This window comes from Macrobrachium nipponense, chromosome 1 (genome assembly GCF_015104395.2).
Source record: "Macrobrachium nipponense isolate FS-2020 chromosome 1, ASM1510439v2, whole genome shotgun sequence".
Classification (NCBI taxonomy): domain Eukaryota; kingdom Metazoa; phylum Arthropoda; class Malacostraca; order Decapoda; family Palaemonidae; genus Macrobrachium; species Macrobrachium nipponense.
Genome location: NC_087200.1, coordinates 170994876 through 171010040, shown reverse-complemented (window position 1 = coordinate 171010040; position 15165 = coordinate 170994876). Strand labels below are relative to the sequence as shown.

The window sequence follows — 15165 nt, the reverse complement described above, 5'->3', positions numbered from 1 at the left end:
GAAGGCCTTCCTGATCACATGCAAGAAGTTAACAGGTAGGAGAGGTTCGAATGCTTTGACATCAAGAACTTCAGACTACGTCTAAGTTCCATATTGAAAGCTTCGATTTGGACATGCACAGTCAGTCCGTCTGTACTAAAGTCAGGTGACCGACCAGTTGACCAGTCAGACGAATCAAGGACAGCAAGGCTGTACCCTGAAGACCATAAGGCACTATTCTTCGCTGAAGGATGAGTGTCTGGACTGCCTGGGCGATTCAATCTAAGGAAAAAAAAAACAAAAAACCTTGGGTGGTATCAACGCAACCCAACGTCGTCAGCGAATCAACTCCTGACTCGAGCTTCTGGTGCCAGGAGAAAGGAGCGAGGAGCAAAAAGGCGATTCAGTCCCGAAGGAAGAATGCCTGACAGTCCAACCTGGTCTCATGTTACTCGATCATCGGGGTGTATAAACGCAACCGACTTCGTCAACAAGAAACTCAGGGCTACTATATGTCGCCTGATCTCGCACGAGTGTCTGACTCCGAGAAAACAGGTGAGGACAAAAAGTAGATGGTGAGCGAGTTTCGAGATTCCACAGAACTCAAAGATCGTGAAGGGCTTTGTTGTTTGACAGACGCAAATCTCTGAGCCCAAAGGCCGTCAACAACATATTTGCATATTCTTTAATAGTTGTGACTGCCAGCTTATCCCATTCTTCAGACGGAAATGGAAGACGGTAATCTTATTCCTGTCAACATCTCGATAGTCTGAACGTAGTCAGACTCAGAGCGGAGAGGTTATAGGCACCTTTCGAGTTAGAGTAGACCGACTCTCTCGGAAAAGGTCCTTGGAAAGTGAACTAGGAAGTATGTGACCTCTGTGAATCCAGGATCCTGAAGGCCAACATGGGGCGATCAGAGTCATTGTCGCTCCCTGTGACGTCATAAATCCTCTTATTACATTTCCTAAGCGATTGAAAAAGGGGAAAAGAGACTAAACATCCATCCCCGTTCAATATCATAGGTATGGCGTTTAATGGTACCGATCCCGGATCGAGAATAAGGGGTAGCAGAGAACAAGAAGCCTCTTCGTCCTCAACATATCGAAGAGAAGAATGAAAGGGCGTCCCTAAAGTCTACACAAACTCTCAACTTACTTCTAAAGAAAGATTCCACTCGGAAGTGAATAGTTGCTGCCGTCGATCGAGACGATTCGTACGGACTTTTGCAATCCTGTAACGAACCTCTAGAGGATCGTTACATTCTACGCCTGTTGTTATAATAGGCTCTTTCTCGTAAACTCGAACAAGGACCGAGAGAAGATACTTCTTAAGATATAAGAGAGCTGTGGAATATCAGAGTTGATCTGGACCACTGGTTCCCAAAAACTAGTTTCGAGGACTGGAGGGACTACCGAATCGCTTTTACTTCTTTCAGATTAAGATCCAGGACATCTGAAACCCTATCCAGATGTCCGGCACCTTCTTTCTATCACCTCAGGTGATAGACGCACTGAGAGATGTTCAGAATCATTCCTAGATCTAGAATAATATTTCAGTTTCCCGGTAGGAAAAAAACTGTGGTCTGAATTGCAGTCTATTCGGGGAAAACAAACTTCTTCAGGAAGGAAATGGTCCCCAGCAAGCTCATCCATTCCCTCCCCGAGTATGCTTACTTCCCTAATAAGGCTGCGCTTTGCCTAAGCAGGAGAGCAAATAAAAGTGCAATGTTGCGGTAGACTCGTAGTTCCATACCGTGCGGTAACGAGCACCGAAAGGATTAAGAGATAACTCTGTTGAACATAGTAAGGCAAAACGAATGCAACGTTTATTCATTCACGTAAGAAATCCCCTCAATCTTAGGCTAAAGTCCGTGATTGTAGGACAGAGATACAGTTAGTCAGTCAATCCCGCAGGAGAGACGGAACCCGTCAGCACAGAGATTAACGGTTAGTCAGTCAATCCCGCAGGAGAGAGAGACGTAACTTACCGCGCATGACAGCGCACGATCTGTTACTGGCTCGGTTGGACTGGAGGACAGACACAGCGTGACAGCAGCAGCCAGCAGCTTACGAACGTCGTCTCTTAACTTTATGTCTGGGTTGCCAGCTACCCTATTCTACGAAGAAACAGGTCCGTTATTTTTTGAGCAGAAAAACTCTCAAGCTGGTATATTTAAGCGAAACAGAAAACGCTAAATATATAGATACGTTTGTGTCGTCAGAACACTACCATACAACGGTAAAAGATAAATCGGAAACTCCTGGAAGACTGCAGGGAGTAACGATTAAATGTCCTTAAAATAGACAATAGACCTCTCGGTTGCCATCTGAAAAGGTAACTACAGCAAGCGTATATGACTTGAACCAACCAGAAGTAAAATAACGCAAGGCAAAATATGAAATTATATCACATAAAGTTTGTTCATACTTACCTGGCAGACATATATATAGCTGAGTTCGGAAATACAGCTACATACATATCTGACAGGCAAGTTTCATGAACAAAACTTAAGAGAATCGAAGCAGTCAGCTCAAGCTTCTTATGTTATTGGACATAAAGCGTTCATTGACGTAGTCTACAAGTCTATTTCTTGTACGAGTCTGCGAATGACGAATAAGAGCTCTTCCGAATCTTGTCAATAAAGAGCTTATTCGCTTACGCAATATCAAGTTAATGAGATGTTTGTCAATGAGAACCCTAACATTTAAACGTATCGAAGAGATACCCATTACGGGACAAAGAAATATTTTGTCAATGAGGGATACCCCACTTACTTGACAAAACGAAAGTATATTGTCAATGGGGGAAAGTCACTGAATTGACAAAACGTAATCCAGAAGTCAGCATTTAATTTTTCCGATCCCGTCTCAAACGAGGAAGGGGCAAGAATCCTGTTAAGAGACTGGGCTTACGGCAGGTAGAACGACGATGTTCAAATCGGCAGCGTAGTCCCGACTAGAAACTAACAAATCTATCATCTGAAAAAACCCTTTCAGAATGGGCTAAAAAGCTTGCAAAATTATCCTGGGAAGAGGAAGAAACTCTCCAACCAGCTTCCTCTCCCGTATCACAACTAATGCCTGCTAAAGCTTAAAATTTATTGGCAGTATGGCAAAGGAAGTCCTGTCTTGCGCTTTCCTGAAGAGCGTCCTTTTGATGAGTGCCTTTGCAAGAATCCTACTGAACGTTGCGAGAGTCCTGACGTGCAGGACATCGAGCCTTACATAACCCGTAACTGCCTTATCGCAAAGTCTTGACTGCGGTAGTGGCAACTTAAATTTATTGGCAGAATGGCAAAGGTTGCGGTAGAGCAAACGAGATCTTCCCTTGAGCTTTCCTTAACTCCATCCACCTATGCGAAAAGCAATATTAATTGACAGAGACCTCTTGAATTCACGAAACCCGATGTCTTGCTGGGTTTCGAAGAAGAAGTTGTCTGTTCACTTTCAGCTTCCTCCGAAGCACTGCCTACTTCACATTCTTTGCAGGTGAAGTAGAAGGTATCACCGAAGGTAGAGGTAAAAATTCTTTAGGCCCAAATCTGAAACAAGAGCTTGAAGAGTTCAACAGAAACGTTTCAGCCAGGCAAACACACCTGGCTCGCTGCACGCTCGGCGTCCTGCGCGCGCTCGGCGTCCACTGGCGCGCGCTCGGCGTCCACTGGAGCGCGCTCGGCGTCCACTGGTCGCGCGCTTGGTCGTGCAGCCGCGCGCGCCTGGAGTCCATCCGACGTCCCGGGTCGTCCGCTCTCAAAAGCTTCCTGCTACGATGACTTCTTTTACGTATTTCTCGGTGAAAGACGGACACGAGTTCGGCTACGTTTCGCCTTCTTACTTCTCACTGAAACGCATAACGAGAGAGAGAGAGAGAGGACGTGAAGCGTCCTCTCTATAAAGCTTCTATTTAGAGGGCGCGAGTCCTTCCGAAAGCTCCAACCCCTGTACGGAGGACCTTCGGAGGACGAGAAGCAATCTTTCAGGATTCGTGCACGCGCACGCACTTTGGCAGTCTGGGGATTTTCATCAGAAACTGCCCGAAGGCACGCCAGATCGGTGGGGGTTCCTTGTAACCCATCCTTAGGCTTTCGACAGCTCCCTCCCCGGGTCCTGGGAGTCAAGCAGAGGTCCCGGCCTAGCCGGCGAAACGAGGCCGATCGATCCACCCTCCCCTCACAGGGTATCACTGCACTTGCACCCTCCACTACACAAGGGGTACACTGCACTTCCTGCAATTTCACTTTACTCTCTAAAGCAAGCACTTTCGATTCTAAGTTACGAATCGAAAGAGTATCAGAGAAAGGGCAATTCCTCTACAGACACTGCTTAGGGCCCGAAGGCAACACTGCAGGGTTAGGAGTAACAATTACAGAAGTAGCACTTCAGCAGCAATGAAGGAGAGCGAGCACCTCTCGTAGACAATATTCATAGCCCGTAGCCATACTACAGGTTAGGCAAAAATAAAGTCTACATTGAGGTTCAGCAGGTTCACTACAACTGACTTTTGTTACTGATTAATTGCGTACTACGAATCATACGTCTTCCACTTACGGAATTAGAACATGTTTTACTGATTAATTGCGTACATACGGATCATACGTCTTCCTTACAGAATAGACAAGTCTCACACGTCCTTACATGACAAATCTCAACAAAGAAGCAAGACCCATACCCCTCGTACATACCAAGTGCGGATCTACCGAAGCTTTCGGTAGCCACACCCTATCTTTGCAGACAACCCCCGTCTGAAACTGCCTAACTAGATTCAGATATTTTATGCAAAAATGAATCAAATTCAAATCAATTTAAGATAGCGTATGCCTAGCCACAAATCCCACAAATCCAAGTAAATAAATCAAAAGACAATTAGGATACTTTAGCGGCAATGAAGTTTCCAAAATCCTAAGACGGAGGTACTGAAAACAGGTGTTTTCAGCACCGGAGGAGGCGACGGGAGAAAAAATTAAAAATGAATAGAAACAAAATGGGAATGGTTCCTGATACCCGCCTCCCAGCGGCGGGAATGGGTACTAACCCACCTGGCCGACCACTGCGTTGTGTCGGAAGTTTTTTGAAAATTCTGTCGACTTCAGAAAATACAGCTATATATATATCTGACAGGTAAGTTTCATGAACAAACTTTATTGTATCTTAACAATATCATTTTGTTCATGAAACTTACCTGTCAGATATATATATAGCTGAATCCCACCTTTGGCGGTGGGGAGAGACAGAAAAGGATTTAGGAAACATATATATGTAGATGATTGACATCTTGGTTTCCTTACCTGTTAGCATAGCTGACTTCGTGATTACTGTCACCCAAGCCTGCATCTGCTTCACTAGAGTTACCAACAAGGTAAGAGACCTGTGTAGTTGGTGCGCTCTAGATGATCTGCCAACGGGGACGAGACCACAATGTGACTAGACCATGACCATACTCAAGAGGACACCGGGAGGCAAAACCACCACCTAAAGTTAGCCTAACCAAATACTCCCATATACCAAAGGCTAAAAGAAGGGAAGACCGCATCGGCGGCCGACCCGCCCTACAACCATAAACATTACGAACATTAAAACTCACCTACCCTTTCTATGGAAAGGATGAGTGCTACCTCCTGCCCCCAAGAATAGTGTCTGCGGCGACGTATGGTCCAAGAGAGTAACAGTTCTCATATGTCGTTCTGACCTCCCGTAAATAGTGCGAGGCGAACACCGAGTTACTTCTCCAAAAAGTGGCACTTAAAATATCTTTGAGAGCCATATTTTTCTGAAAGGCTATAGAAGTCGAAATAGCCCTTACTTCATGAGCGTTAACTTTTAAAAGCTTAAAGTCACTATCTTGACAATAAGCGTGCGCCTCCTTAATGGTGTTCCTCAAAAAGAATGCCAGTGCATTCTTAGACATGGGCAATATTAGGCCTCTTAACCGAACACCATAAGTTCTCCTCCGCTAAGGAAAGAAAAAACAATAACCTCTTACTCCTTTGTCCTACGAAGATATTCTTTAAGAGCCCTAACAGGACACAGGACTCTTTCTGGCTCTTGACCAATGATTTCTGCCATACCTTTGATTTCGAACGTCTTAGGCCAAGGGTTGGAAAGGTTCTCATTCTTAGCCAGGAATGACATACTCAAAGAGCAGATTGCATTATGGCCCTTTGAAGCCGACGTGTTTACTAATCGCCTGTATCTCGCTAACCCTCTTCGCCGTCGCCAGAGCAGTTAGGAATACAGTCTTCTTCGTCAAGTCTCGCAAAGAAGCAGAGTAAATAGGTTCGAAGCGGCTTGACGTTAAAAACTTGAGAACCACGTCCAGATTCCACGAAGGCAACTTAGCCATCGGTACCTTGGTGGTCTCAAAAGATTTCAGTAGATCATGTAGGTCTTTATTATTAGCAAGGTCAAGACCTCTATGTCGGAAAATGTTATTGTTATAATACAATTAAGTTTGTTCATACTTACCTGGCAGATATATATATAGCTGTATTCTCCGAAGTCCGACAGAATTTTCAAAAAACTCCGGCGCACGCGTGGGCGGCCAGGTGGTAGTACCCATTCCCGCCGCTGGGAGGCGGATATCAGGAACCATTCCCATTTTCTATTCATATTTTATCAGTGCCACTGTCTCCTGAGGGGAGGTGGGTGGGCACTTAATTATATATATCTGCCAGGTAAGTATGAACAAACTTAATTGTATTATAACAATAACATTTTGTTCATGAAACTTAACCTGACAGATATATATATAGCTGAATACACTTCGGATGGTGGGAAGAGACAGAATAGGATTTGGTAGGAAACTTAAATTAAGTAGATGATGTTCACCTTGGTTCCTCACCTGTTAGCAGTGTAGCTCTGTGATTACGTCACTTAAGCCTGCTTGTGCTTAATCAGAGTTGCCAGCCAGGTGGAGACCGTAGTGCTGGTGCGCTCTGGATGCCTTCTGTCAACGGGGACGTGACCCTCAACGTGACAAGAGCATCCGGGCCATACATATGAGGGCAACGAAGCAACTGACCACCACCTGACCAACTATCCAAGACCCCCTGAACACTAAGCTAAGAGATGGGAGGTCTTCACCAAAGACTCACCACAACCAAAAAACACAACAACTAAAAACTAACCTAAACCTAACTAAGGGATAGGGAGAGAGCTACCTTCAGCCCCCAAGACTGTGTCTGCAGAAACGTATGGCCCAAGAGAACAACAGTCCTCGTATATCGTTCTACATCTCTCAAGTAGTGTGAGGCGAATACTGAATTGCTCCTCCAACAGGTGGCGTCAAGGATGTCCTTGATCGACATGTTCCTTTGGAAGGCAAGCGAGGTTGCGACAGCTCTGACCTCGTGAGCTTTCACTCGCAAGAGGCTCAAATCGTCTTCCGGTAAGACGAATGAGCCCTCTTTAATCACGTCCCTCAGAAAGAACGCCAAAAGCATTCTTGGATAAATGGGATATCGTTCCTTAAAAACCGTTTTTTAAAAACCGAAAACCACAGATTATCTGAGGGACCTCGTACCTCCTTTGTCTTGTGACATAAAACTTTAGAGCCCTGACAGGGCACAGGGCTCTCTCAGGTTCTTGGCCCACAAGGCTTGTCATACCCTTAATTTCAAAGCTCCTTGGCCAAGGGTTAGACAGGTTTTCATTTTTTGCTAAGAAAGTGGGACTCAAAGAGCAGACAGCATTGTCACCTTTGAAGCCCACTCGCTTACAAATGGCTTGAATTTCGCTAACAATCCAGAGTCAAAAACCAAAAGTCAATCCAGATACTTAGAATGAGTCAAATCCAAAAATCCTGGGCGGAGGTCTGTAAACAGGTGTTTACCGACCAGCGACAGAAAAAATATGAATAGAAAATGGGAATGGTTCCTGATATCCGCCTCCCAGCGGCGGGAATGGGTACTACCACCTGGCCGCCCACTGCGTGTGCCGCGAGTTTTGAAATTCTGTCGGACTTCGGAGAATACAGCTATATATATATCTGTCAGGTAAGTTTCATGAACAAAACTACAGACAAGACACTTCTGTAGCCTTTAATGGTTGACACTGCGAGCTTCAAATCTCGTCTGAGATAAAGAAGGAAGTCGGCGATCCGGCTCACAGAGGTCGTGGTAGAGGAAACTCCTTTCTTCCTACACCAGCTCCTAAAAGCTGCCCACTTCGACTGGTAAACCGCGATTGACGAAGGTCTTCTCGCGGTGGCGATAGCTTTAGCCACAGTTTCGAAAAACCTCTCGCTCTGGCCAACTTCTGGATAGTCTGAACGCAGTCAGACTCAGAGCGGAAAAGAGGTTTTTTGAGTGGTACCTCTCGAAGTGGGGCTGTTTGAGTAGATCTCTCCTTAAACGGAAGAGATCTCTGGAAAATCCACCAGTAGGACATCACCTCTGTGAACCAGATCGCTGCAGGCCAAAAGGGGGCGATTAACGTCAACCTCGTCCCCTCCGAAGCTGTGAACTTTCTCATCACTTTCCCCCAGAATCTTGAAGGGGGGAAATGCGTAGAGGTCTAGGCCCGTCCAATCCCATAACAGGGCGTCCACTGCTACTGCCCCCGGATCGAGAACTGGGGGAGCAGTAAAAGAGGAAGTCTCGCCGTCCTTGCGGTTGCAAAAAACGTCCACCAAAGGGGCGTCCCCAAAGACTCACACTCCTGGCATACGTCCTGATTGAGAGTCCACTCTGTCGGCAGCAACTGACCTTGTCGACTGAGGAGATCCGCCCAGGACGTTCTCGACTCCGGCAATGAACCTTGTCAAGATCGTGATCTCTCTTGCCTTCGCCCAAATCAGAATTTCCTTCGCTAGAGCGAACGAGGGAGCGAGAGTGAGTTCCTCCTTGTTTCTTCAAGTATGCCAGGCTGTGGTAATTGTCCGAGTTGACTTGAACTACTCGACGGGAGACTTTGTCCTGAAAGAACTGGAGCCCTAATTGAACGCTGCCAGCTCCTTGAAGTTGATGTGCCAGGCTACCTGTTCCCCTCTCCAGGTGCCTGACACTTCCTCCCCCCTAGTGTTGCTCCCCACCCCGTGGATGATGCGTCGAGAACAACACTAGGTCGGGGTTCCGAAGCTTGAGGGATATGCCCTCTGAGAGCTTTAACGGATCGAGCCACCAATCTTAGATGGCTCTTTCACCTCTTCTGAGATGGTTAGGATCATATCGAAGTTGTCCTTCTCAGTCCAATTGTCCGACAGGAAGAACTGAAGAGGTCGAGATGTAGCCTCCCCAGGGAAACAAACTTCTCCAGCGAGGAAATGGTCCCCAGCAGACTCATCCATTCCCTCACCGAGCATGAATCCTTCCCTAGAAAGGCTGACACTTTTTCTATGCCTTGTTGCTGACGTTCCTGGGACGGAAAAGCCCGAAAAGCCACTGAATCCATCTGAATCCCCAGATACACGATGGACTGTGTTGGGGTCAGATGTGACTTTTCGAAGTTCACCAGAAGTCCCAGGGGGGACGCAGCTAAAGACAGAGTCGTTTTCAGGTCCTCCAGGCACCGGGTCTGCGAAGAAAGCTCGGATGAGCCAGTCGTCCAAGTAGAGCGAGATCCTGATGTTGGAAAGATGGAGCCACCTCGCCACATTCTTCATTAAGATGGTGAACACAAATGGGGCCGTACTCAGACCGAAACAGAGAGCCCTGAACTGAAAACACCTTTCCTTTCAGACGAACCGAAGGTACTTCATAGACTGGGGGTGTATCGGGATGTGAAAGTATCGTCCTGAAGATCGAGGGATACCATCCAATCCCCCGGTTCTTAGGCCTCCCTGAACTGACTGAGGTGTCCCCTCCATCCTTGAAAACTTTTGCTTTTCTATAAAGAGGTTCAGACGACTTACGTCCAAGACTGGCCGCCACCCTCCCGAGTGTTTCGGAACAAGAAACAATCTGTTGTAAAATCCTGGCGTAGCCAGGTCTAAGACCTGTTCCACTGCTCGTTTCTCGAGCATCTGCTCGAGCAGATCGAAAAGAATCCTTTGCTTTTCTTGAGGATACGACGGGGACAAGTCCCTGGGAGTGGAAGTCAGAGGGAGGCTTTACGAACGGAATCTTGTACCCCTTCTCTATGATGTTGAGAGACCAGGTGTCTGCCTCTCTTTCTCTCCAGGCTCCTCCAAACAACTGAAGCCTGGCTCCTACCGGTGACTGAAGGCACGCATTCTCACTTCTTCGCGCCCCTGACTTAGCCGGGGCTCTACCTCTAGGAAGACCTCTTCCTCGGGATACAGATCTAGCTGAAGATCCTCCACGAAACAAAGGGCTTCTGCTTCTTAAAAGACTGAACTCCTGAAGACGTGGAAGGGACAGCAGGACGTCTCGACGACTGCGTCGAAAAAGGTCTTGAGTAGCTTTCTCCTGCAAGACTTACTGCCAGATCCTTCACCAAAGCCTTGGGGAAGAGATGACTCGAGAACGGCGCATACAAAAGTTCTGTCTTCTGTGCGGGAGAGACAGACTTAGCCGCAAAATTACAATACAGCGATCTCTTCTTCAACACGCCTGCTGAAAAATGAGATGCTAATTCTCTGAGGCCCATCCCTGACGGCCTTGTCCATGCATGACAAAACACTGGACAGCTCCCCCAAGCTGATCGAATCTGGCTTACGAGACTGGTTGTCTAGCACTCCGAGACACCATCTAAGAAGTTAAATACTTCTAAGGATCTAAACAGACCCTTCAACAGATGATCCATCTCTGACTAGTCCACGCACCTTCGCTGAGGCTAACAGACTCTTCTTGAGGCATCTACAACGCTGGCGAAATCTCCCTGTGCTGACGTCGGAACCTTCAAACCTAACTCCTCACCGGTTTCATACCACATCCCTGCCCTTACCGCTAAGCCTAGACGGAGGCAGGGCGAAAGTGGTGCTTCCTTTAGCTTTCCTAGTCTCCATCCAAGTGTTAACTTTCCGGAAAGCCCTCTTGGTAGACAAAGACGTTTTCATCTAACAAAACCCTCGTGTCTTCTTAGCTTTCGACGACGAAAACTGCGATGGAGGAGAAGGAGAGCGAAGGAAGGAAGGTATCTCCAAAAGAATCACGGAGCAGCCGAGCCAAAACTTGATAGTCTGAAGAAGACGACGTCGAGGGTTGTTCTTCATCAACCTCCTCCGAAGAACAGCTCAATTCCCCTTCTTCCTTACCCGAGTTAAACTCCGAAGAAAGAGGTAGAAGATTTCACTCCAAGTCTCCTATCAGACCGATGACGAGAAGAAGAGGGTAACGTATCCTTAACAGAATCGTTAGCCGATACAGGAACAGCAATCACAACTTGAGTAGAACGCGAAGTAGAAGGAAGACGTGTAGTGTCATCTAAAGACTCGGGAACAACGTCCGATCGAGAGCGAACTTCCGTACTCGCGTCCAAGACGCTCTTACGACGATGTCTATTAGCGTCCATCGGAGCGTCTAACCTAGCGTCCCTCCAAGCGTCCAACGAAGCGTCCAAATCAGCGTCCAACTGAGCGTCCAACGAAGCGTCCAAAGAAGCGATGAGCGGAGCGTCCCTCCTCGCGTCCCTCGAAGCGACTCTACGATCGTCCCGCGAAGAGACAGGAATTGACACTTGACGAGCGTCCCGATGAACGTCAACACAAGCATGACGAAGCGGAGCGGTGCGTACCAAATTCCGTCCGTCAGAAACTAAAGCATCTTCATCAGAAACGTCGATGTCGGAACGCCGAGCGTCCTCACGTCGAGAAGAGAGGGCAGAATGAAGAAACCTCTCTCTCTCCTGACGTTTACTTCCACCTCTAGACAAACGCTGGGGAGAACGAAGTCTAGACGACGAAATACCATGAAACGGGGACGAAAGACGAGTAGGCCAGAAACCGTTTCCTTCTGCTTAAGTAAAGCATCCAGTTGTCGCTGCATAGCAAGGATTATCTCCGTCTGCGAAGGATCTATACGAGGAGAAGAGCCATGCCTGCGAGAAGGTGAGGGGCGAGGGGACACCTTCTTCCTTCTCCCAGGAACAGCCTTTGCTCTAGAGCGACTGGGGCACTCAAAGACGTCATCATCGGAAGACGACCTAGCCTTCTTCTGGGGCGGAAAGGACACGCTTTCCGGAGAAGAATGCCAATCCGACAAAGCATGACGTGAAGCGTCCTGATCTTGAAACGTCCTCTTCAAAGGTCTCGAAAGCCGACAGAGTCCCACACCCTTGCCGCGGGAGGACGCGGCGGAAGACGGAAACAATCCTTTAGGACACGTGCTCGAGCACGCTCCTTAGCAGCCTGGGAAGCGTCAACAGGTACTGCTGAAGGGACGTCAGATCGGTGGGGGATCCCCGTAACCCTCCTTCGGCCTTCGACATGCCCTCTCCCTGAGTCCTGGGAGTCCGGCAGAGGTCCCAGCCTAGAGGCGCTATAGGGCCGATCTGACGCCCCCTCCACTTCACTAGGGGCACTATCACTACACTTAGCACTTTCCCTGTTTTCAAGGGCTAGAACCTTAGATTCCAGAGTTTTCAAAGAATCTAAAATAAGCGAAAGGGCATTACCCTCCGCAGACACCACTTGAGGGCCCGAAGGCAACACTACGGGGTTAGGAGTCACAAAATCTAAAGAAGGGTTAGAAGGGGTTACATTATTACCCTGTCTACTACCCGATTTACTCCTGGAGGAAGACCTCCTGATCCTATCACGCTCTAATTTATTTACATAGGATTCATAAGTCTTCCATTGAGCATCATTCAAACTTTCACACTCCGTGCAGCGAAAATCATACCTACACACTTGCCCCCTACAACCTTTACACACTGTGTGAGGATCAACCAAAGCTTTTGGTAACCTCACCTTGCATTCGTCTTTCATACACACTCTGGCACTAGCCGAACTAGAACCTGACATATTTAAGGAAAAAACCAAGCCAAAATCAAAAACAATCCAAAGTCACGTATGCCAAGCTATCGATCCAATAACAAAAAACCAAAAAGTCAAGAGGATACTCAAGCAAAGAAAGTTTTCCAAAATCCTGAGGCGGAGGTGCTGTAAACAGATGTTTACAACACCGGCGACAGAAGAAATCTGATAGAAAATGGGAATGGTTCCTGATACCCGCCTCCCAGCGGCGGGAATGGGTACTAACCACCCTACTCCCACTACGTGTGTCGTAAGTTTTTATAAATTCTGTCGGACTTCAGAGAATACAGCTATATATATATCTGACAGGTAAGTTTCATGAACAAACAAGCTGTTCTGTCAACACCATGTGAGAACATTACATGTGGCAAAAACAAAGCGAGCTATTAGCTGAGTTGTTCCTCTTTCTTACCCAGAACTTGGCGGGTCTTGTCACCTACACAAACAAAAGAATCGCTACTGCAAATTTCGAAAATTCAAGCTGATGTCGAGAACAAACTCTTAGCTAATTAATTACTGGGCAAGTTACTTAGTACATAATAAATCAACTTCAAGCCATACCAACAAATATTTACATGACAGAATTTAAATATACAAAGTAGGAGAAAGAAAAGAAATTTTGTACAAGACCTGCCATACCTACCCTTTACTCTGCGTACCCATGGAGGACTTATCCTTTTTTTTCTTCTTTTTCTTTTTTTTCTCGCCATCATCACCACCACTTAAATATTTCTTTAAATATTCTTTTTGACTAATTGGTGCTGCCATTTACCTGTGAACACAGAGGATTATTAGATTCTACGGTAATAATATCTTTGTAAATTCCTCTTCTCTAAGTAAGTACTATCATCTGACTTGGAATTCTGGATATGTTCTTTGTTACAGCAGTAATACAGTATTAACAAAACATTACCCATTAGTCAAAGGGTATTTTGAAAGGGTTGCTATTTAACATTTTAAGTTTGCTTTTGTCCAATGGTATTATCCTTCACTAGAGCAATATTTTACCCAGTCACTGTCATACAAAAGGGATTTTGACGTAGGAAAAATCTATTTCTGGGCGAGGAAGCCGTGTTGCCCAGTGAAATGTGTCCTCTTTAGCACTATTTCTAGTAAAATATTGCTATGATACCAGAGAACTGCTAAATTGGACATGTCAGAAGTCTCTGACTCGCTCACCTAGATAAAAGGTGTCGGTATAGAACTGGGGCGAGTGTTAAACACTACCACAGCAACCCCTCCAATTAGCCTTTTCCTCATCAAAAGACCCTGAAAACGGGGAGCCTTGCTGGGCAATATTTTGAACATCAATGTGTAAACGTAAATCTACACTTTCTTGTTTCAATCCCTTCTGCTTTAGTTCTGATACTGCCTAGATACAATACCTATTAGTATGTACCACTTGTAGTAAACTGTACAGCTTTGATAAATTACTTTAACAATAATTTTACTGGTTCCTGCAATTGGTAACAGTGGGTAAGATTACTATACTGTACATACTTGGCTGTCAACTGAATACTATGTAAGATTTTAAAAGCATTCATATTTTCATAGATACATACACACACCACAGTCTTTAAGAGGAGTACATATTCCTTAGCACATGCTGAAAACAGTCACTGAAGCTTGGTAATAAGTTGTTATTGTAATTTGTGGTAGGCAAGTGAGTACAGGAGTCCCCCACTCATTGACATATGACAGCACTTTTCCCTTTAACATCCAGGAACTTGTGAGATAGTTGATGTGGGATTATGATACCAGGCTCTGGTTTGTACATGTATGAAAAATGCAAATTGCTTTAAAAATTTTTTATTTGTTCCTACAAGTCTACTAGCAATCATTGCTTATGTAGGAGACTTGCTCCTTACCTGGAAGGGTAGTCTTACAAAGGACCACGACCCCTGTAACCTGCTAAACAACCTGGCATAGGGATAGGGATCAAAGGTTAACCCTTAAGAACTGGGCTAAAAAAACCAATCATATGTAGCACCCCAGACCAGGCAAACTTTGAGGTTGGCCAATTTATTCATATGTAGCACCCCCGACCAGCAACAGGCAAACTTTGAGGTTGGCCAATTTACGAAAAAAAACATGACATTGGAGAAAGGAAGACATAAATGCATATGGTGTAAAAAAAAAAAAAAAATATTAAAAATTCTCCCTATAGTATTCCATGGGAGGGTGAAAGTGACTATATTTACAAACACTTTTTGGGACTATTACAAAAACAATTGTAAGCTTTACCAAGTTATATATTTTCTCTAGTTATTCATTTAATTCTAATTTGTAAAATCATAATTACAGCTCACACAA

At 45.9% G+C, this 15165-nt stretch overlaps 1 protein-coding gene across 1 annotated transcript in view; it reads right to left on the bottom strand.

Moving 5' to 3' along the window:
- Positions 1–13648, bottom strand: part of LOC135219824 (BUD13 homolog) — a 36196-nt gene extending 22548 nt beyond the window's left edge. Inside the window, exon 1 of the mRNA XM_064256922.1 lies at positions 13496–13648. Within this exon, the coding sequence (XP_064112992.1) occupies positions 13496–13620 (125 nt within the window). The 5' untranslated portion in view covers positions 13621–13648. The remainder of the gene's footprint in view (positions 1–13495) is intronic.
- Positions 13649–15165: the final 1517 nt, after the last annotated feature.